Source organism: Aquarana catesbeiana, linkage group LG02, assembly GCF_042186555.1.
Source record: "Aquarana catesbeiana isolate 2022-GZ linkage group LG02, ASM4218655v1, whole genome shotgun sequence".
NCBI lineage: Eukaryota > Metazoa > Chordata > Amphibia > Anura > Ranidae > Aquarana > Aquarana catesbeiana.
This window is the reverse complement of record NC_133325.1, coordinates 301,916,077-301,939,869: the sequence shown is the minus strand read 5'-3', so window position 1 is coordinate 301,939,869 and position 23,793 is coordinate 301,916,077. Positions and strand designations below refer to the sequence as shown.

The following is a 23,793-nucleotide window of genomic DNA, read 5'->3' as shown; positions in this document are numbered from 1 at the left end:
TGCCCATTTTCTCTCCTCAGTGGCTGGCTGACCTTTAATAACAGCTGCGGGAGCCAATGTTTATCTTAATACATAGAATGCATTAAGATAAAAAACCTTCTGCCTTTACAACCCCTTTAAAAATGCAAACTGGCATTTCTGAAGAAGGCACTCCAGTAAATCATACATTTTCTTTATGATGTAGTACATGCAACAGCTTCTAAAAGAGATATCACTGCTGCCACCTTTTGAAATAAAGGAAAAAAAAGGAACAAAGAGAGCCCCAAGTGGCTTACCTTTTGTAGGCCGAATGATCGTTTTTTACACTGCACTTCATGTTTTTCAGTTCATCCAAGACAGCGAACATGTTGATGAATTTGCCGAGGGTAAGTAAATAAGCTTCAGATACAAAGTCTTTTCTTCTTTCTGCATGGCACAAGCGTTTTACTTCAGCACAGAAGCGTTCGGTGGCATCTTTCTGAACAGAATAAAACAGTGTGCTGTTATTTACGTCATCATCAGGTCAGCTAAAAAATTGTAAAGAAAGCTTGAGACATCACCGAAATTCCCTAATTACATCAAATTGATCAAACACTCTAACTCTTACAGTCCAATGAAATCAGCTAAATACATTGCAAGTGTGTACAAAAAAGGTGTTTAATGTCCTTTTAAATTCAATTTTCTCCTGAAAGCTACTACAGAGTAGAAAAGCCTGTCTTATGGCAGCAACCTTGGAAAGGGGACCCTTGCTCTAGGTGGAAAAGCAGTGGTCTAATTGCACACCCCCTTCTGTATCACACCTGCAACTGCTCTGCAATCAGGAAAGCTCTGACTTAGCAGGGGGCAGTGTGATGGACCTCCACAAAGTGATCACTACTAACGCATAGAAAGCAAGGGTTGCACTTTGCAGCATGCCAACAAGGCACAGGCTTTTCTAAATTTTCTAACTAAATAATTGTTTAAGAAAACGATGGAATGCACACAGCAAAAACCCCTCGGTTTAAAATGTGACAAGCCTAGTCCCCTCCCAAGCCATGCCCCTCTCACTGAGCTAACCTGATAGTGGAGCTTGGAATGATACTTCGTTTGTTTAGGCCCGACAGATTATAAAACAGGCGCTTCCTTAGACAAGGTGACAATACTCTTTCTTCTGAAAAAAAATACCTGAATCTTTGTCACTCTAGGTGTTGCTTCTGCTATAGCTGTTTGTATGTTGGCACCATTAACAACCCTATCAGGAAATAGCTGCAACTAGCTCGGCTCCAGTCCTTTAACTTGACAGCACTACTCTACCTGTAGGAGATTGCTTCCCAGCTGCACTTACCCTTCAAAAAAGTAAAATTATATTTCTTTTAAAGTGGAACTTCACTCTCCAAATCAACATTGATTATTTTGAATCAACACGCTGCTAGCATTAGTAAATAGATAGGAACGTATTTTATTTTTACCCGTTTTAAACTTTTTTTTTACATTTCTTCAGTTACTTTCTGGCCAAGGCAAATGATATCATACATCCCAGGAGTCTTCATGGGGGAGGAGAGGAGGAGGGATTTTCTCAGCTAAGCACAATCTCATGCATGCTTGAGCTAAGGGCAGATGAATTCCAGGAAGTAAATGCTACATGAATCATTTCCCCTTACTCAAGATATAGTCACAGCCAAAAATGCTAGGGGGTTGTTTTTCAAAGTGATTTCTTAACAAAATAAAGCATTGAGACATGGGTGGATGGGAGACTTTGCTTTGAATGTTAAAAATATATTAGTGTTTTTGGTTTGTGGTGCTCAGATGCAGTATAGTTTTGCTTTAAAGGATAAGTTCACTTTTGCAGGTAAAAAAAACGTGCATTTTTTTTTTAATTGGAGCCAGTAAAGCATTGCAGGTCTCCAGCAGATCTGCTAGTGTATCTGCTTCCTCAACGGACAAGCAGATATGATCTGACAGGAAGAGAGAATGAACTAACACAGAACTCCACAGCACCGTGGTGGTTCATTGAAAACTACAGAACACTGAATAGATGATGCGGCAGGGTGGGCGGAGTCCAGCATGGCAGCGTTTCTTGAAAAGTGTGACAGTTAGCGGGAGGGATGGAGAGAGAATAACCCCCTGCTAGCTGTCAGAACGGGGGAATCGGGGGCCAGTGTATCTGTAAAATGTTACACCCTAAATATGGGTGTAACATGTTACAAAAGGTGAGCTTTTCCTTTAAGACATGCCAACTTGCATTAAAAATGTAGGTTTATTATTCTGAAAGGAAAACTCTTTGGTTGGACTTAAAGCATTGTACCGTATTTTTCGCTCCATAAAACGCACTTTTCCACCCCCACAAATGGGGGGAAATGCCTGTGCATCTTATGGAGCGAACGCTGACCAGGACCGCATGCCTCCCCCCCCCCCCCCCCATGTTAGAATACCGGGCGGCCATCTACCGTGAGCGCCAGGCGATCCTGTCATCCTAAGTCTGTCACCTTTTACTCGGCTTTGCCTGGTCACAGACAGAAGACAGAGCAGGCCGAATGCAGTCACGGGGCGGGCTGCTCTGTCGGATGTGATGACGTCCTCGCCAGGCACAGGCAGGCTGCATTGTATGGCAGAGGTCAGGCTGCATTTAATTGGCACTAGTAAATATTTTAGTACACCATTTGGATCAGATTATTTTTTTCTTGTTTTCCTCCTCTAAAGCATAGGTGCGCGTTATGGTCAGGTGCGTCGTATGGAGCGAAAAATACGGTATGTTATTTAATTTTTTTAACCCTCCTTTTTCACTTTTTTTTTTAAGGAAGGTTTGATAAGATCAGGGCACAACAGTTCTCCTTTAATAGGGACTACTCTTGCTCACTGTAATTAACAAGGCATAGATCACTATTCCAGTAATTTATGCTGCTGGCCCAGTTTACGTTTGACCACCGGAACTTAGGGAACTCTCAATGATGCCTAAAATAACATCACTAAAAAAGGACATCACTGGTATTTCCAACATAACCACAATGGAGAAGCAGGAAGTGCTAGCGGTTTTAAAACCGTCCCAGAGATTAACGATTGAAAGCTGCAAATATGGGAATTAAAAGTAGCATAAAAACAAGTACCTGAAAATACATGAAATTCATCAGCTTGACGACTTCTGGTTCCAATACTTCCACTGTCTTCTCATAGATTTCCACACGATTAGGCTGTTCATTACATTTAACCTACATGAAAAGAATTACAAATGTGTTTTTTGTTAACCAAAATATAACAATGTCAAACATAACAAGTAAACTTAATACATTTCTGACTCTAATCAACAAACATACATATTTCTTACATCTGCATCACTGTATTATGACTTTACTGCTCAACTGTACAATGCTACTGAACAAATGCACAACAACCTGACTAGAAACGGTAATGATGTGGTTAATTACAAAAATATATACGTATATATTTTTTTTTTTATTATAAACAAGTCAATAAAAATCTCTGCACTAAGGACAAGAATAATCATTTCACTGTATCTAACAGTCATTGATTAAATGTGTATTAAAAAAAAATGAAAAACGCAGCTTAAGCCACTGATCAGTAAAGAATGATTTACTGAAGTCTTAAGTGTGCAAACAAGCCTCTTCAATGGTGTAAGAACTTAAATCTACCTGTTTTTCATGGCAGGGATATAAATCAAGGACTCATCCACTGCATTTTTAAAGCAGAAACTATGCATTATGGTTTAGTACATATTTCCATTCTATCAATTATGTTTTTTTTTCTATTATGGCAAATGCAGCCAGCAAAACTTGTTCTTTACAAATCTCATAGCTCAAGGTAAAATGTACACACACACACACACACACACACACACACACACACACACACACACACACACACACACACACACACACACACACCCCCCCCCCCCCCCTCTTAGTCCAAATCATAGTGCTCTGTAAAGTCTTTGTTTAAAGGGGCAAGTAAGTCATTAAGAATAATGGTACAAAAGGTATGTTTTCTACCCTGGAAATGCCAGCACTGCAACCCTAAACGCTGAACACTGGATGGGAGTCACAACAGCAAAGAGAAGCCAAGACAAGTTCCCTTTAAATTAACTGTACCTCAGACAGCCAATATATTGTCAATGTTTGAATACATCTTAACGAAAGACTGTGTTCTTTAATCTATCTAGCATGTCCATTGCTGTTGTAACTTTCACATCCTCATAAGCATTTTACACTTCCAGTACTGCACTAAATCAATCTTAAAAATATATTCTGACCTGGCATGTTATCCGATTATTTCTCTAGAAGCATGGTTTACTGTTATTACCTGTGGTATAGCCCTTGAGCAGCTTCTCCATGTGTACAGCATAATTGCATACTCTTGCCCTTCTTCCAGCATTTCATTCTACAAAAGCCCAAAGTTAATTAATACAGTATTTCTTTCACCAGTTCACTGACAAAATGCTTTAATATCATTAAAAAAAAAAAAAAAGTTCTAATAAATAAACACTAAGCCACAAGTCACATTAAATAACTTGGATGATGATAAGTTTAACAAATGGGTGCCTCAAGCTAAGCTGCAATTTTTTTTTATATAATAATTATAAAAATAAGTGAACTTAGAGGGAGTAACCTTACCCCTGGTCAGTTGCCCTCTAACTTGTTAGTATAGTGTGGTTCAATGGTCTAAAATGCAGGTTCAACATATTGACAGAAAGGTCCGTCAATAGAAGGACCATTAATGTGAGCCTCTAGGGCTTTTACTAGACCTTAAAAAATTCAATCTAGCCTACAAAATTACAAATTGCTTTATTGCAAATGTTTTTCGAAAGCAAACACAAAAATTAAAAATGCAATTACTTTATACCCCAAACATTGTCAAGGTATCACTTTAGCCTGACTTTTTAGACATTATGGAATAATGGTCATGTTCTGTGTAAGACTCTGTTAATTCTCGGCTTACTTTCTAGAAAAACGTCAGCTATTAGCATTGTTTCCCAACTAAACATGAATACAGATAAAGCAATTGCTTAAAGCAAAACAAAAACTAAGCAGACATTTCAAATCACTGATTATATTGAAAACAGTTTTCAAACCAGGCTCATTTTTCTTGCCACCCTCTACCCACTCCAGTCAGCAATTTACTGCCACAACAGACATAAAATTCAGAAATTACAAAGATCATTCGACAATATAACAAATTCTCTGACAGATTAGGCATTTAACTAATGTGTTTACAACTGTAGATTTAACAGTTTGCTTGGAGTTCATCTTTAAACTACTTCCCACCCGCAGGAGGTGGTGGACTTTAAGGGTCTATATCTGGATGATTCTTGCAGCTACAGGCATCATCCAGATACATTTTATCAGCAGGCGATTCCTACACTGTAAAAGCCACCCTAGTGGCTGATTAGCACCTGGATGGCTTTTACAGGCAGCAGGAGGGGCGTCCGCCACCTGAAACTTCCCACGGCACCTTTCTGGGTTCCACCATTTGATTGGGAGGCTGGAAATCCAATCCGGCGGCGGGTTATCACAGAGCTGGCCAGAGACGGGATGGTTCCCAGCCATCGCTATGACCCTGGGAGGCCAGAAGCAACATAATGGAGTCACTTCTGGCTCTGGCAGATGTAAACACTGCCATTCCCCCCCCCCCACCCCCCCTAGAAAGCAGAGATCAATGTTTTTGATTTTTTCATCTCATGCTATCCAGTGTAGAGGAGATATCTGGGGTCATATAGGCCCCAGATGTCTCCAAAAATAGGCACCTGTCATGCATTATGTCCATCACAAGGGATGTTTAAATTTCTTGTGATAGGAATAAAAGTGATAAAAAAATTAAAAAAAAAGAATAAATAAATAATAATAAAAAATAAAAAAAAGGCATGGTGTAAAATAAAATAACCAATAATAAAGAAATTTATAAAAAAAGTTGCCCCCGCCACCATGTGCTTGCATGCAGAAGTGAATGCATACGTAGGTTGCGCCAGCATATGTAAAAGCGGTGTTTGTACCACATGCGACATATCACTGCAAACGATATAGTGAGAGCAATAATTCTAGCACTAGACCTCCTTTGTAACACTAAACTGGTAACCTGTAAAAAAAAAAAAAAAAAAAAAAAAAAGTAAAGCGTTGCCTATGGTGATTTTTAAGTACCATAGTTTGGTGCCATTCCACGAGCGTGCACAAATTTTAAAGCATGACATGTTAGGTATCTATTTACTCAGAGTAACATCTTTTATACATTACAATACATGGGTTATATATTGTGTTTTTTGCATTAAAATTCATTAAAGTGTATTTTTTTCCCAAAAAAGCTGAGTTTGAAAAATCGCTGGGCAAAAACTGTGTGACATAACCAATTGCAACAACCATTTTATTCTCTAGGATCTCTGCTAAAAAAAAAAAAAAAAAAACCATATCATATTTGGGGGTTCTGAGTAATATTCTAGCAAAAAATACAGATTTTCATATGTAGGGGAGAAATGTCAGAACTGGCCTGGGTCGGAAGTAGTTAAATATGTCCTGGTATGTCTAGCAGGTTATAGTGGATCTTCATGAAAAAATAGTAAGTTGGGGAACAGGCAGGATTTTTAATGCAGAAGAGACATTCTATATCTCTTCTGCAATAAAAAAAAGTTATATACCTGCCTGTCCACCCTTCGACATGGAGTTGTGCACACACAGCTCATTGTACAATTTCAGTAATGGCAGGATCAATTAAATCCCACGCCTATAAAAAGAAGCCAGTGAGCCAGTGAGCCAGTTGCCTGAAGATCTTAGTGGCCAGCTGGGAGCTCCAGAAGTGAAGAATGTTATAGCTCGGGTTTAAACATTAAAAGTAGCAGTTAAATAATACAAAAAAAAGCTAGAGCTCTTGCTTACCATACTAGAATGGACAGTTGCTTGTTCAATGTATCTCGCAATGCCAGTGACAAAGGCATTTCTGTCTTCAAAGTTAGTGTTAAAATTTGGCTGTCGATTTACAAAACACAAATATATAGCATTAAGCATTTGTTCATTACCAGGACATGAGTTACAAAAAAATAACTACCCTAAGAACATGCATAAAAAAACAAAAACAAAAAAAACACACACTTCATTTATGCGCCAAAGGAGTGAACTTTGATCTGCATATGATGTCTATTAATGCAACCCAACCCTAATTATTTTATTAACCATTAATATTTATTTGTATTTGTTAAAACCTACGTATAAAAAAAAAAAAAAAAAAATCAGCATATGGGACATTATTTACAATGAGTGAAAAGTACCCCTTGTGTTGCTGGCTGCTGCTTTATTTGAAATCTTCTGTCTTATTAATCCCCCTCCCCATGTCACTGCAATCTACCAATGAGAAGTTGGTTAATAAGGCTGGAGGGGCCTGTCATATGCACTCATCTAAAGTGCCAGCTATGACCAGCCTTTCTGCCCTCTCCTCTATTCATAGAAGCTGTACTAAAGCTTCTAAAAAAAAAAAACAAAAAAAAAAAAAAACACAATCTATGAATGGAGGAAGCAGACCTTTCTTTAATCTACCCCTCCTCCACTCATAGATCACATTTCATTCACAGTAGCTATAGCACAGCTTCTATGAATGGAGTAGGGGACAGAAAAGTTGGGAATATTCTGAACGTTTGAGGGGTGTATACAAAAGATCCCCTCAGATCTATTAACCTCCGCCGCACCAGAAGATTATGGAGACAGGGGTGGTGGGGTGGGGAAATCAGACTATGAAAGAATTTCACTAAAGCAGCAGCACAAATGATTCATCACACAAATTGTAAGTAATGTCTCTTGTGCTATTTTTTTTCTCTTTTCCCTAAACTTAGGCTTTTAAAAGGAGAAGTATGTCAAAGGTTCTTTTGGCTTTATTTCTCCAGTGGATCACAGCAGTGCACTCAGTTCTGAACTCCTGTGACCCAGATGCAGACAACAGCGGGCTAAAATCCGCTGTCAGCTGACGTCACAGAGCTGGTGCAGGTTCTGCAGGGACCTGACTGGTAGCTAGATCAGCATATCAGCGTGCCGTTGAGAGCCTGAGCCAGCCATTCCCACCCCCTCTCTAGTCTGGCGCTCCAGTGAGTGCTGGAGGGGCAAAGCACTAACAGTCACCTCTCTGTGCTCAGAGCAGTCCCGAGAACTGAGCAACCACCGGTCTTTAATCACTCAGTTCACGGTGCAGAGCCGGCAAGGCATCTAGGTGAGTATGTATTTATGAAGCACTTACATTGTGGGGACTTCATGGACTAATTTCTACTATATTTTTCTATATTAAATTTTTATTATATGTTCATATGAACTCTGTTTATTGTTTTACAAAATGTAAGTGTTTATGCACTGCATGATCAGTATCGATTTTACATATGAAGTAATATTTGTGGTATCATAATATTTAAAGATTGTCACTATATATGCACTTTAGTGTGTTTATTTTTAAGCGCTGCACAGTTGATTGTTTAACGTCACCCCTTTAATGACCAGGCCATTTTTATCGATACGGCACTGCATCACTGACAGTTGCGGTCGTGCGACGTTGTACCCAAAAGAAATTGAGGTCCTTTTTTTCCCCACAAAGAGCTTTCTTTTGGTGGCATTTGATCACCTCTGTGAAAAGGCCAACAATTTTGAAAAAAAAAAAACCCAAAAAACAATTTTTTACTTTCTGCTATAATATATAGCAAAAAAAATAAATAAAAATTGCAATAAGCGTATATTGATTGGTTTGTGCAAAAGTTATCGCATCTACAAACTATGGGAAAGATTTATGGACTTTTTAAAACATTTTTATTTTTTTTACTGGTATTGGCGGCGATCTGCGATTTAAAGCAGGACTGCGACATTGCAGCGGACAAATCTGACCCTAAGCCTCGGTTCACACCAGAGGCGGCACGACTTGCAGGTCGCCTCACCGAGGCGACCTGCACACGACTGCCCTGGCGACTTGCAAAACGACTTCTGTATAGAAGTCTTTGCAAGTCGCCCCCAAAGTCGTACAGGAACCTTTTTTTTTAAGTTGGAGCGACTTGCGTCGCTCCCCTTAGAACGGTTCCATAGCACAGAACGGGAGGCGACTTGTCAGGCGACTAGGTCGCCTGACAAGTCGTCCCTGTGTGAACCGAGCCTAAGTGACACATTTTCGGGACCAGTGACAATACATTGATCAGTGCTAAAAAAAAAAAAAAAAAAAAAAAAAAAAATGCACCGATCAATGTTTAACCACTTCAATACCAGGCACTTACCCCCCTTCCTGCCCAAGCTAATTTTCAGCTTTCAGTGCTGTTTAAATGACAATTGCGCGGTCATGCTAAACTGTACCCAAACAAAATTTTTATCATTTTGTTCCTACAAATAGAGCTTTCTTTTGTTGTTATTTGATAAACAAAAAAACAAATAAAAAAAGACGGAAAATTTTTGGAAAAAAAAGTTTTTTGTTTCGGTTATAAAATGTTGTAAGTTTTCTCCTTCACTGATAAGGCGGTACTGACGGGCACTGATAAGAAGGCACCAATGAGGTGGCACTGATGATGGGCACTGATAAGCGGTACTGATAGGCGACACCGATGGGTACTTATGGGTGGCACTGATAGGCATCACTGATGGCACTGATTGCCATCTGCCTGGGCACTGATTGCCATAGCTTTTTGGGTACCTTTGTGGGCATGCCTGGTGGTCTGGCAGCATCCCTAGTGGTTCTGGACGGGCATTCACGCTCAAGAGAGCTGCCAATTGGCTCTCCTCTACTCGCGTCTGACGGAAAAGCCGATCAACGGCTCTTCCTGTTTACATCGTGATCAGCTGTGATTGGACACGGCTGATCACGTGGTAAAGAGCCTCCGTCAGAGGCTCTTTACCAAGATCGGTGTAGTGGTGTGTCAGATTAACACACCCCAAGAACGATCGCATCAATGCGCGCCCCCCTTGGGCACATGCCGGCAGTTATCGTGCTGGACGTCATATGGTGCTCAGTCAGGATAACGGAACCATCGCCCGGCCGTCATTCTGCTATAGGTCGGGTGGGAAGTGGTTAAATGACATTGGCCAAAAAGGGGTTAACACTAGGGGACGACCAAGGGGTTAACTCTGTTCCCTGGGTGTGTTCTAACTGTGTGGGGTGCTGGGCTCACTGGAACACCACAGAGATCGCTGTTCCCGATCACTGGGAACAACAGATCTCCACGATGTCTCCTGTGAGAATGGGGATCAGCCAGCGGCACGCACCCAGTGTCACATGCATAGACCGCCGTACGGGTATGGCGGTTTGCGCAATAGAGCCGACCTGCCGCTGTATATATACAGTGGCTGGTTGGGAAGTGGTTAAATGCAGGCGAATATGTATGTATGTTAGGGTTTTTTTTTATTATTTTTATTTTTCTTTTTAACATCACCGCACTTCTCTTTTGTGATTTTTAGCGTCACAATAAAAATAGGGGCAGAATTGAAAAAAATATATATTTTATTTGTGAATAACTTTACAACGCTTTATACCAGGATTGTAATTTTAGTGTCATAAATAAAACACATTTAAAAAAAAATACTTTGTATTTACAGTAACACTAATTGCTTCATATAAAAAGTAAAAGAAAAAAAAAGCACATTTTTATCATTCTCTAGTCATTCATTCTGTTACTTTTTTTGTCTAAATGATTGCTTATATGTATAATAAATATGAAATTGTTATAAAATTAATTTTTAAAAAAATATTATGTATTACATTATTTTAAAGCAGTAATAAATCCAAAAGGAAACATTATATTGCAACTTAATTTTTTTTTTGTCAACAAAAAAAGCTGTATTAAGCAATTACAAATCCTACAGGTTTTAGAAATAGCATTGCATCAAAAATAAAGACAGTTATGTAGATTCACAGAAATACAATTATTACCTTAAAGCTGAGTAGTAATTTACCCCAGCTTCCACCAGCCCATCTGGGCCTTAAGGTCCCACAAATAAGATTCAGCGACATTTACATACAGAGATACACATCTCATTCACCCTCCACCAAGTGCCAGAAACAGTATAAGGACAGAGAAAATGGGTGTCAACCTAGCAATCTATCCATGACCAAGTCTACTGGGGCCTGTCCTGGGACATCCAACCACCCTCTCCATACCCTGTTGAACTTAACCGGGTAACCCCAGTGCTGGTAAATGACATGCTCATATCTAAGGGTGATGCCCTCATGATCTATTGATTACTTAAGGGAATGGGGAAAAATTGTGAAGCAGCAAAACCTTACGTGCTGGAAACAAAGCCCTTGAAACTGCTACCCTTGTAAATGTGTCTGTTACCAAAACATCTAAAAACGCCCAGTATGCAGCGCTGGGATCAGAAGGTAAGATAGTTTGAAATGCCTGGTTTATGATATTGAAGATAGATTACCACTATCAATGTCATTTTGGGCAACACTACAACAGATGAATTAGATCTCCATGGTCCCTACGGCATTTTGGACATACTGGTTCCAGGAAGAGTTTCATTTTAAACAATTAGGGGGGGTGTAGTGTACTCTCAGTAAACTATAGAACTGAGAAAGACGCAGCGAGGTATTCAAAGATCTGGAATGCACAGCCTCTAATGACATCTCTCATTGCTCACCGGTCAGGTCCCCTACATCTGACCCCATTTTTCCAAGGCCCTACAAGGGTACGCTTCCAGGTAAATTGTCAGTAAGGATGCATAGCAGCTAGATATAAAGTCTTTCTGCACAGGCCTATGTTGCATCATACCAAAGATATGAGTTGAAGAAAGGGAAAAGTCTAACGGTAAGTCATACAGGGATATCAGGGGAAAACATCCGTTTACCCCACGGAATATATGCCTCATGTGTTAGATGGCATATGTACACAATTTTTTTTGCATACAGAAGTTTAGAGTACTCCAGGTACAGTTAATTGTTCCAGATCGGACTAAATTGCGTAAAGCCGGTTAGATTTAGAGAAATATTGAGATTCCAGTCCCTCAGGTAGAGAAGGTGATTGGGTATACTGTAATATAATGGACAAAGAAGAATTCCAAGCCACCCCCTCAGACCTGTCCGTCTGAGCCATCCTGCCCACCACATGTTGTAATTGGGCAACCAGGCAATATATAGTATAGTAGCTGCAGGCATAATCCCAGTATAACAATATACACACACACACACATACATATTGCAGTAGGCAAGTGGTTAAAGGGTACCCTTAATACCTAGAGACTACCAGGAACAAAGTAATAGCTAAATTAACTTTGTAATTATTAATATAAGCTCAGACCCTAATATATAGGCAGACCCTAGCTATACACCAAGGCAGAATCTATAGGACATACCTGGTACAACAGTGATGAGGGAGGTGGTTCAATGCAGGGTTGCTGGTCAGGCAAAGGCAGCTCCTCAAGCAGGTCAACATTAGACAAGGCATCTTCAAGTGTTACTTGGGTCGTCATTCTTATGCTGTAAAATCAAAGAGCAGATGTATCAGAGAATCATTTAAAAACACATTAGCCAAGCACAATGTAGAATAGAGAGACCAGATGTCATATTCTCCTTAGTAATATCAGAGGTCTTTTACATAAATACATTTTTATTTGAAAATGTTAACATGTTTTAAAGGTTTGCTCCTACAGAGAAAAAAAAAAAAAAAGAAAAAAAGAAAAAAGGAGAACAAACATAAAACAGAACAGCACAAAGAAGCTTACAGCTCAGAAAGATCCATATATATGCAGTGATATCATGCAAAAACCTCAGTTACAACCAGAAATGACAAGTAAACATTTAACATTAGGATGCAAGGTGGACTTTACATTTAACATACTTAACAGATTAGATTAATTAGATAACAGTTGTATTTGTTCATATATTTGTTATGGGTAGCACATAACCACCAATTCTCAGATAACAAGAACCGCTGTGAACAACAACTATGTGGCATGTTTTCTCTAAATATTCCATTCATGACTAATTCGGGGGGTGTAAGACGAGAATGATGAAGACATCTATTCCAAATCAACTGTGGATGTCTTAGCAACAAAAACATGTGGTTATCACTTTGCAAGTTTCCGCTTGAATCATACTCCTTGTTTTACATATTAAACAAGTGCTGGGTGAAGGAAGTGTATTGCAGGGAAGAAAATATATCTGTAACAATTTCTTTAGTAGGCTGTTACTTTGCTGTACCTGATAAACAGCATCAAACCTGAATGACAACAACGAACAAATTTAAAAAACTGCTTAAACTTGGCAACATTTTCTTCACAACTGTGCTCCTTTAAAGTGGTTGTAAATCCTTACATATACCTAGTGAAAGGACTATCCTCAGGTGATGCCCAAAGATGAAACAAATCCTCCTACATAAGTTATATCTGTCCATCTGCTGTCTTTTCAGGCGCGATGTCCGCCGGCCAAGCTCGATCGCGGGCACGGGAGCCAGAAAGGGGATGCGTTTCTAAACACACACATTCCCATTCTGTCAGGAGAGGAGAGACAGATCGTCTGTTCCTACTGGTTAGGAACAGCGATCTGGCTCCTCCTCTAGTCAGTCACATCCCTGCACAGTTAGAAACACACACGAGGGAACACAATTAACCCCTTGATCGCCCCCTAGTGTTAACCCCTTTCCTGCCAGAGACATTTACACAGTAATCAGTGCATTGTTATAGCACTGATGGCTGTATAAATGTCGATGGTCCCAAAAATGTGTCAAAAGTGTCCTATCTGTGCGCCTGAAATGAAGCAGTCCCGTTAAAATTGCAGATCGCCGCCATAACTAGTAAAAAAATAATAATTTATAATAAAAATGACAAAATATAGCCCCTATTTTGTAGACGCTATAACTTTTGGGCAAACCAATCAATATACTCTTATTGCGATTTTTTTTTTTTATGAAAAATATGTAGAAGAATGTATATATCGGCCTAAACTAAGGAAGAAATTTTTTTTTTTTTTTATATATATTTTTTGGAGGGGATATTTATAATAACAAAAAATATAGCCTTTTTTCGCAAAATGGTCGCTCTTTTTTGTTTATAGCTCAAAAAATTTAAACCGCAGAAGTGATCAAAAACCACCAAAAGAAAGCTCCATTTCAGAAAAAAGGACATCAATTTTGTTTGGGTACAGCGTTGCACGACTGCACAACTGTCAGTTAAAGCGACACAGTGCCGTATCGCAAAAAAATTGCCTGGTCATTAAGGGGCAAATCCTTCCGGGGCTGATTTAGCTCCACAACAGAGAAATGTTTTCTTTAGATTTAAAATGATGGAAACCACAGGGCTGGCTTCACACCTATACATCTATGCTTTCTGAGCAATAAAAAAAAAAAAAAAAAAAAAAAAAAAAAAAAACATAGGTGTGAATGAATCCTAAAATTGACATGTAGTCAAATGGTTTTGCCACCATAGAGCCAAATAAAGTGTTTTGTAAAAACAGTGACAAACATAAGAAGATCCTAAAGTAGTTATCACAGGCACCCTGTCCTTTAAAGTATAACCCTGGAAAAAATTGTGACACACCCCGGAAAAAAAATAGTCACCACGCAGCACTTCCGAACAGAGCCAGCTGTGTAATGCTCCATGTCCAGCTCTATTCTAGATCACACCCTGCAAAAGAGATATAAAAAGGAACCAGCAACTTCCTGTAACATTGACAAGTTTGTAATCAGTCTGTAGCAGCATGCTAATATATATATATATATATATATATATATATATATATATATATATATATATATATATTTATTTATTTCTTCCTCTTACCGTACCAGAAAGTTCAGTCTGAAAGTATAAGAGCCTAAAATTTTATAATAAACAAAGTAAACACTAGGCTGACTAAAGCCCACTATACATTGCAAGTTGTTTTTTCAACCCATTGGCTGCAAGCTCTGATCAGATGCTGGTTTTCCAGCATGCTCCATCATTCGTCTTTAGATCTGCTTCTGTCAGACAGCTGTACATACTGATCGAAAATCGACAGGGTTCCAGCTGAGCCAGCCAATTTTCAGCCAGTGTGTACCGAGCTTAAAGTGTCACTAAACCCACATCATAAAGAATATCAATAAATGGTGTATTGCATGCGTTTCATAGTCACTATGAGATCCTTTTTCTGTATCCTGCAAAAAAAACAACTTGTTGATTCTGCTGCTCTCTCTCCACCCCCCTCCCCCCCACACCTACCTGTCCAAGCCCCCCCATTTCAGATAGGGATTTTGCACCTGTGGTGCGAAACTCTGCACATGCTCAGTTTTCAGTGAGTTTCCATGCTGAGCATTTTCACCCTAGCACATCTGAGCAGCCCATGCGACAATAGTCACACATGTGGGTGTATACACAGCGGTAAAGGACAGCCCACTCCCTCCCTCTTGCTCCATGCCCACTAACCAGACACAATGGGGGCTGGAAATTACATGTACAGTTGTGCTCATAAGTTTACATACCCTGGCAGAATTTATGATTTGTTGGCCATTTTTCAGAGAATATGAATGGTAACACGAAAAAGCCATTTATTATCAACCAACTGTGTTTACTCTTTTTAAATCACAATGAAAACAAACTACCCCCTGGGGCGCACGCGTGAGATTGCGGGAGATGGAAGCATAATCCCAGCCTCTCAGCCTCCTCGCAAACCATCACAGGCGTCTCAACAAGGCTCCGAGGCCCTTCGCTCACTACAAGCGCAACGCTTTCAGGATGTCCCCATCGGCTGACGACTCGGACTCCCTTTGAGGCTTTCATTTTACCATGAGCCCGGGTATTGTCTCATGCCTTTTATTTCTTGTTGCCTCTGTAGGTTATAGTTGCTGGGACAGAGCCAGTCTTTTTTTTTTTTTTGGTGCTGGAGCGGCTCCCCTGAGCCACATTGTTAGTATTCTTCTTTGGTTTCATTTTCCTTTTTTTTTTTTTTTTTGCCATGGTGGAGGGCGTGTGAGCTATATTACCTGGTTCATTATAATGAGATTACACTGATGATCCGGAGCCACTACCGTGTCTCTAACTTTTTTCCCACCATGGCATTGAATTGGTTATCACTGAATGTTCAAGGTATGAATTCACTGTAAAAGAGAGTGAAGATCTTTAAGAATCTAAACAAACAGCATATAGACATTGCGTGCCTTCAGGAGACCCATTTCTCTTCTACCGCATACCCCAAGTACTTTAATGCACAATACTCCCAGGTATTTCTGGTCATGGGCCCAACTAAACAGAGGGAAGTCCTTATAGCGTTCCGTAAAACTGTCCTCTTCCAATGTATCAAACAGATAGCAGACGCAGATGGCAGATATCTTCTGCTTCAGGGTACCATCTATGATACGGAGATCACCAAAAGACCTGCTATGCGCCCAACTCCAATCCTGGACCCTTCTTGACCCATGTCTACTCCCTGTTGACATGCCATCAAAAGGATACTCTTCTACTAGCAGGAGACTCAAACGTAGTATTAAATCCCATCATGGATAAGTATCCCTCAGAACGTGTAGCCATATTGCCCGCAGCAAAAAAATTTGCCCACTCTCTATATTCTCATGATCTGGTAGACCTCTGGAGAGAACTACATCCACTGGTTAGGGATTACACATACTACTCCCACCCGCATCACTCTAACTCTAGAATTGACCATGTATTCATGCTTAGAAAACATCTTCCCCTGGTTAGTTCGGCGTCTATTCTTACTGCCCCATGGTCAGATCATGATCCTCTCCTGGTGGTTTGTCAGTCTTTATTATGCAAGCCCCAACACTCCCCCTGGGTCATGAATGATTCTCTCCTGTTCCTTAAGGACATTCAGGAAGATCTCCTGAAAACCCCTGTGGAATACTTCTGTGTTAACACAGACTCTGTTTCCTCCCCGGTAACTCTATGGGGGGCATATAAGGCCGTACTTAGGGGACACATTATACAATTGGCCACAAAGCGTAAAAGGGAAAGTCAGCAGTTACAACAGACGCTAGAAGCTAATCTAGAATCTACTTCTGCTACTTTTAAACAAACCCCCACTCCCGCTAATTGTCATCTTTTGGACCAGGCACGTATGGAATTGGACTTATGCCTCATCGACAAGGCGGAGTGCGCCCTACGCTGGTCTCGTCAGAAAAGGTACGCAAAGTCGAATAAACCAAATATGATGCTGGCCAGGAGATTACGCACCTTTAATCTCAAACTCATTCCTATCACCCTACGCATTCATCACAAAGTCCTTACTAGCAACCCAATCCGGATACTGGATGAGTTCCATCACAGGCTTGCAATTCTTTACTCGGCTCATAACCTTGTGAGTGAACAGGATATAGCGGCTTTTTTTTACACCTTTCTACACTACCCACACTATCCACAACGCACACGGACCTCATGGACCGTGACATTCAGGAATCTGAAGTCAGGCAAGACATTAAAGAATTAAAAGTGGGCAAACGGCCGGGCCCAGATGGCTTCACGGCACTTTATTATAGAAAGTTGGAGGACGTTCTGGCCCCCCCTTTGACAGCAAGGTATAAGTCGGTTAAAAATGGTCAGAGCTTTCCACCTGACAGCGAACATAGTGATGTTGCCAAGACCCGACCAAGACCACTCCTCTTGGGCCTACTTCAGACCTATTTCCCTTATCAACATTGATATGAAAATTCTTACAAAAATTCTGGCCAAACGTCTAAATTAGTTTCTCCCCCGTTTGATTAAAAAGGACCAGATTGGGTTTATGCCCCATAGACAGGCTGGGGATGCCATTAGACAAATTATACAATTGCAACACCTTGCCCATAGCCGTTCGTTGGAAACTATGCTTTTATCACTGGATGTGAACAAAGCGTTTGACACCCTGTTGTGGCCTTACCTTATGTCAGTACTCCGGCACTATGGGTTTGGTACTTCCTTTTTGAGTTGATGGCATTATATGATGCCTCCCAGGCCAAAATGAGATATTATGGATTTGAATCATCTCTCTTCCCAATCCGGAGGGGTACTCGTCAGGGATGTCCACTTTCACCACTCCTTTTTGTCCTGGCCCTGGAGCCTTTGGCTGAGGCGATCCATTTACACCCAGATGTAAAAGGTATTGAGTTTGCTGGGTCTGCTTACAAGATCTCATTATTCGCGGATGACATACCGCTAACCCTGACCACGCCTAGAGTTTCCCTGCCTAATTAATTATCTCTTTTAAGTACTTTTGCTCCCATTTCAGGTCTACATGTTAACCCTAATAAGTCTAAGGCTATGTCGGTGAATCTTTCTCCCCTCAAATTATTCGCCTTGAAAGAGTCTTTTCCTTTTCAGTGGCTTCCCTCTTTGCCTTATTTAGGGGTTCGACTTACCCCTAACTATGACGGGCTATATCAGGCTAATTTCCCCCCTCTCTTTAGGAAACTGACAGATATGCTCTCTTCCTGGTCTCACCTCCCATTATCCTGTTTAGGCAGGATTGCTGCGGTACGTATGTCTTATCTTCCAAAATTACTATATTTTTTTCAGGGTACTGCCAGTCTCGATCCCTTCACATATGTTACGTATTCATTAAAGTAAACTTTTGAAATTTATATGGGGCTCGGTTCCCCCCAAATCAACAAATGGGTCTTATACACCCGGAAGATTAATGGGGGACTTTCGGTTCCCAATTTACAGGCATACTATACCGCAGCAACCATAGCCCCATTATCCCATCTCCATGATACATATCAACTACCTTTATGGGCCACTATAGACCTGGTGGACTCCCATCCTATTCCTCTATCATTACATCCTCACATCGCCCGATTAGACTAGGACCATGCTTCACTCATTCTCTTCACCTGTGGGACTCTATAAACATTTTCGGCAGGTTTAATATCCCCTCATTTACCTCTACTTAGCCTTATACATTGTCCGCTATTTCCTCCCGGCTGCGACAATCCTAAGCAATTCTCCTGGTGGACTGAGAATGGTTTCACGGATATTCATTCTCTGTTCACCCCCATGAGAATATTGACTTCTGAATCTCTTAGATCTTCCCATGATATTCCTCTACGAGAACATTACAGCTATCTACAAATTAGGCACTTCCTCCACCAACTGATCCCAAAATCCCAACCTACCCCATATACTTTGACCCCTTTCGAAAGCATATGTAGGGCACGACATCATTCCCCAGGAATTATTTCTCTGCTCTATTCCTCAATCATTTCCTATAGGAGACCCCCAGTACGATCCTATCATTTACAATGGGAGAAGGTTTTGGGAAGGCAAATAGATCCAGAGGATTGGCAGATCATGACGATAAACCTCTCTAAAAGTTCCAAGAATGTCCTTATATTGAAAAATGCCTATAAGGTGTTCTATAGATGGTACTATACACCTGCTAGGTTGCCCCCTTTCATTCCATCCTATTCTCCTCTTTGCTTTCGGGGCTGCTCACAAGATGGAACCAATGGCTCATATTTGGTGTGCCAGGGTCTGCAGATTATGGGTCAGGGTCTATACTCTTCTTCACAACATACTTCACACTAACCTTAAAAGAAACCCCTAATGAAGCCCTTCTTTGTAAACCGATCCCAGAACTGCTCCGACATGAGCGCCTACTGGTCCTACACCTTTTCACTGCCACTAAGCTGACCATTGCGAGAGCCTGGAAGTACCCGGTGCTTAGTTTCAAAGCAGTCAAGCATCGCATGAACGATATCATGATCAATGAGAAATTAACAGCTCTTGCTTCAGACACCCACAGTAAATTTCTCAGGGTATGGCAGCCATGGATAACATACTCCCAAACTTCCAGGTTCGACAATAGACTTCTCTCAATTTAAAGGACTCCCGCTGCACCCCCCCGCTAGACTCTTCTCTTCCTCCTTTTCCTCTTTACTCTTTTTCCTTCTTCCCTTTCTATTCCTTTCACTTTTCTTTCTTATTTCTTTTTTACGCTTCAGTTTTTGTTATATTATAATTATATATATTTTTTTGTACAAAACGGTTACAATGGTTTCACACCACCATTGATGTATAGTACATTTGCATATATAGGCAGCCTCTCTATTCTTTGATAGTACTGCTTTGTACTCTACTCGTTTATCTGATCTGCCTTGGTCATATTTCACCACGCACCATAATCTGGAGCACCGAGAGCTCCAACATGAGGACTTTAACTAACTTTACATTGTTCTGGTGATGTTTCTAACGTTCTAATCACATCCCTCTGTTGGAATCTTTTTCTGTAAACTACCCAAATGACCCTGATCAAAAGTTTACATACCCCAGTTCTTAATAACGTATATTGCCCCCTTTAACATCAATGACAGCTTGAAGTCTTTTGTGGTATTTGTGGATGAGGCTCTTTATCTTCTCAGATGGTAAAGCTGCCCATTCCTCTTGGCAAAAGGCCTCCAGTTCCTGTAAATTCTTGGGCTTTCTTGCATGAACTGCATGTTTGAGATCTCCCCAGAGTTCCTCAATGATACTGATGTCAGGAGACTGAGATGGCCACTCCAGAACCTTCACTTTATTCTGCTGTAGCCAATGACAGGTCAACTTGGCCTTGTGTTTTAGATCATTGTCATGTTGGAATGTCCAAGTACATCCCATGTACTGAATGAATGCAAATTTCCTGTGCCTTTGTAGCTCACACATCCCCAAAACATCATTGATCCACCTCCGTGTTTCACAGTAGGAATGGTGTACCTTTCATCATAGGCCTTGTTGACTCCTCTCCAAATGTAGCATTTATGGTTGTGGCCAAAATGCTCAATTTTGGTCTCATCACTCCAAATGACTTTGTACCAGAAGGTTTGAGGCTTGTCTCTGTGCTGTTTGGTATATTGCAAGCGGATCTTCTGGTGACTCGACCATGCAGCCCATTTTTCTTCAAGTGCATCCTTATTGTGCATCTTGAAACAGCCACACCACATGTTTTCAGAGAGTCCTGTATTTCACCTGAAGTTATTTGTGGGTCTTGCTTTGCATCCTGAACAATTTTCCTGGCAGATGTGGCTGAAATTTTAGTTGGTCTGACTGACCGTGGTTTGGTTTTAACAGAACCCCTCATTTTCCACTTCTTGATTAGTGTTTGAACACTGCAGATTGGCATTTTCAATTCCTTGGATATCTTTATATCCCTTTCCTCTTTTATACACTTGAACTACCTATTCCCACAGATCCTTTGACAATTCTTCTGCTTTCCCCATGACTCAGAATCCAGAAACTTCAGTGCAGCACTGGATGAAGGATGCAAGGGTCTGTCAGGAGTCCAGAAACTCCTTTTATACACACGCACTAATTACAAGCAAACAGATCACAGGTGAGGATGGTTACCTTTAATAGCCATTTAAACTCCTTTGTGTAAACTTGTGTGCATGTTATCAGGCCAAAATCACCAGGGTATGTACACTTTTGATCAGGGTCATTTGGCTAGTTTCTGTTGTAATTATGATTTAAAAAGAGTAAGCACAACTGTAGATTAATGGAGCCTTCGCCTCCCTCTTATTCTAAGACACAAGCTGGAGGGGCGTGACAACCTGTGACTGGCAGAAATCCGCCCACACCATGTAATTCCCACAAAACAATAAAGATTTGATTTCAAATATATATTTGTATGACAATCTAAAACAGTTCATTGATATTTGTTTTTACTCTGTATTCTAAAGGCTGTTTTTTTCAAATAGGAAGAAGGTACTTAAATGTTTCTTTTTTTCCTATTAAAATTGTTACAGTGCCATTATCTACATACAGAAATAGAAGGGACAATGTAAATTAAACAGTTTATGTTTAGTATCACTTTAAGAACGTTTTCTGCTGGTTTAGAGCAAAAGGCAGATATTTGCATCAGTCACAGCTCAGAAAAATGTCAGATGTGAAGAACTTTATAATTTGGTCCAGTCGGTTGCACCCAACCATATGCTCCTTTAGGCCCCTTTCACACGATACGTGCGATCGGGTCCGATTGTCCGTTTTTCAGCCGGACTCTCCATTCTTCTCTATGAGCAGTCGATTTAAACAGACTTGTCTCCGTTTACACCAATCGACCTGATAAAAACAAACAGAAGGGGATCCGTTCTCCTCCATCTGGCCAGATCAGACTGGAGGGTAGTCGATTGTAGAAACACACAGCCAGTCCATTTAAATCCAGCTGCCCATAGAGCAAGCAGGCTGTGTCCACTCTACATAAATGGAGCAGACCTGTCATATGGCTCAGTTCAGCAGGGGATCAGAGGACAGATCCCCTGCTGAGAAATACGAGTCCGGCCAATGTGAAAGGAACCTAACAGAAGGTAATATAAAACCACAACCAGCAGCCAAGGTTAAGCAAAGGTGGGCATTCAAAATTATTATGTACTGGATGTGAAGTTTGGAATGAAATAAAAGGGTCTCTAAATTCTAAGGCCTCTTGCACAGTGGCAAAAAAAAAAAAAAAAAAAAAAAAAAATTGCTGCATTTTTAGCCAGGTAGCTTTGTGATGTATTGTGGTCTATTGGAAGTTGCTCACAATTGTGTAAAGATCAATCATGCAGCAATGCGTTCAGAGCCGTAAAAAAAACGCATATGAGCAAATACACGTAAACTGAAACCATGACAGCTAGAAGCGGATAAAAAACAATTTTATGCATATATACATAAGCGAGGTCTTTATGGTACATAACTTTTGTTTATTTTTACTGCCAGCAAGATCCTGCTTATACACATCAGTATATTAATAAAGGAGAAGTACAGCCAAAGCCTGTTTGGCTGTACTTCTCCTGTGGGTCACAGGAGTGCAGTTTGTTCAGACACTGTGAGCTGATGTCAGAGAGCCGGTCCAGGCTGGGGAAAGATCATGACAATATGGTTAACATCTACCCAGATGCATTAGCCGGCACTTGGCTCTGCCTTTCAGCCAGCCGCCCCTGCCCCCTCTACAGCCCAGTGCTCCAGTGATTGGGAAGGGGACAGAGCAGACAGAAGTGAATGACTGTCATGAGCACGGTGAACTGAGCGATCAGCGTTTTTTGATAGCTCAGTCTGTGGGTAACAGATCGGACCGGTGCTGCATCCACCTAGGCAAGTGCGATTTCTGGAGAAAATCAAAAAATAAAATGCTTCGAAGTCCAGAAGCCAATACAATTTAATACAGTATATTACAGGTTACCAGACCTTAAATGTGGTGGCTGCAATTCTTTTAACTTTTAGGCTAACATTTTCAGCAAGTACAGAAAATACCCATTACAAATGCAGTGTCCCAGTGAGCTGAAAAGAAAACAAAAAAGGGTAACATTTATCAATTTTGTTGCATCCGGGATACTGTCATACGGCACCATTCAAATCACAAATTATGACCGATTTACTATTTTAGTGTTGATTTCTTTCAGGAATCAGTCGCAGAGAAAGACTCACAAGAAAGTGACAAGTAGCACACCATATGAAGCAGTTTTTGCTACTGTGCCATTTATTCAGAATGTGCTGCTATGTGTCAAAAGGGAGAGGAGAAAACAGATCTCTGCTCCTGCCAGTAAAACATGAATCCAGAAGATGAACAGTAGAATGAATGGGAAGCATTTGTTCCAGATGTCAAAGAAAAATTGCATCAAATAGAGGGATTTGTATCCAGGAAAGTTCAGGCAAGTAGACTATGTATCCAATTTGTAATCCAATTTGTAACAAGCAAAATAAATAGCAGTGCTATGATAATGTGCTCAGTATGTCTCCTTGCTAGAAGAGGCAAAGCAAACTTGTACCTAGCAGGGATCTAGGGAATGTAAACAGGTACAAAAATCCATATAATTCTGATACAGACTGCTGTGTTAGGCCCACATCACACCTGTGTGGTGTTGCTTTAGGTGCCTTACACCATCAGCACTGCCTCCTATTGTAGTATCCCCCTCTGTGTGTGTTTTATAAAAATAAATGCTGCAAATACCTAATTTCACTACTGAGATTGCAATCA

At 40.5% G+C, this 23,793-nt stretch overlaps 1 protein-coding gene across 3 annotated transcripts in view; it reads right to left on the bottom strand.

Moving 5' to 3' along the window:
- The window catches only part of CYFIP1 (cytoplasmic FMR1 interacting protein 1), a 210,402-nt gene that overhangs the window by 146,971 nt on the left and 39,638 nt on the right, over positions 1–23,793 (bottom strand). For all 3 annotated transcript variants that reach the window (XM_073614611.1, XM_073614610.1, XM_073614609.1), the window contains 5 exons: positions 12,258–12,381; positions 6,834–6,923; positions 4,273–4,350; positions 3,063–3,164; positions 276–457 (listed from right to left, as the gene is read on the bottom strand). In XM_073614611.1, coding sequence (XP_073470712.1) covers positions 276–457; positions 3,063–3,164; positions 4,273–4,350; positions 6,834–6,923; positions 12,258–12,374 — 569 coding nt within the window. In that variant the 5' untranslated portion in view covers positions 12,375–12,381. The remainder of the gene's footprint in view (positions 1–275; positions 458–3,062; positions 3,165–4,272; positions 4,351–6,833; positions 6,924–12,257; positions 12,382–23,793) is intronic.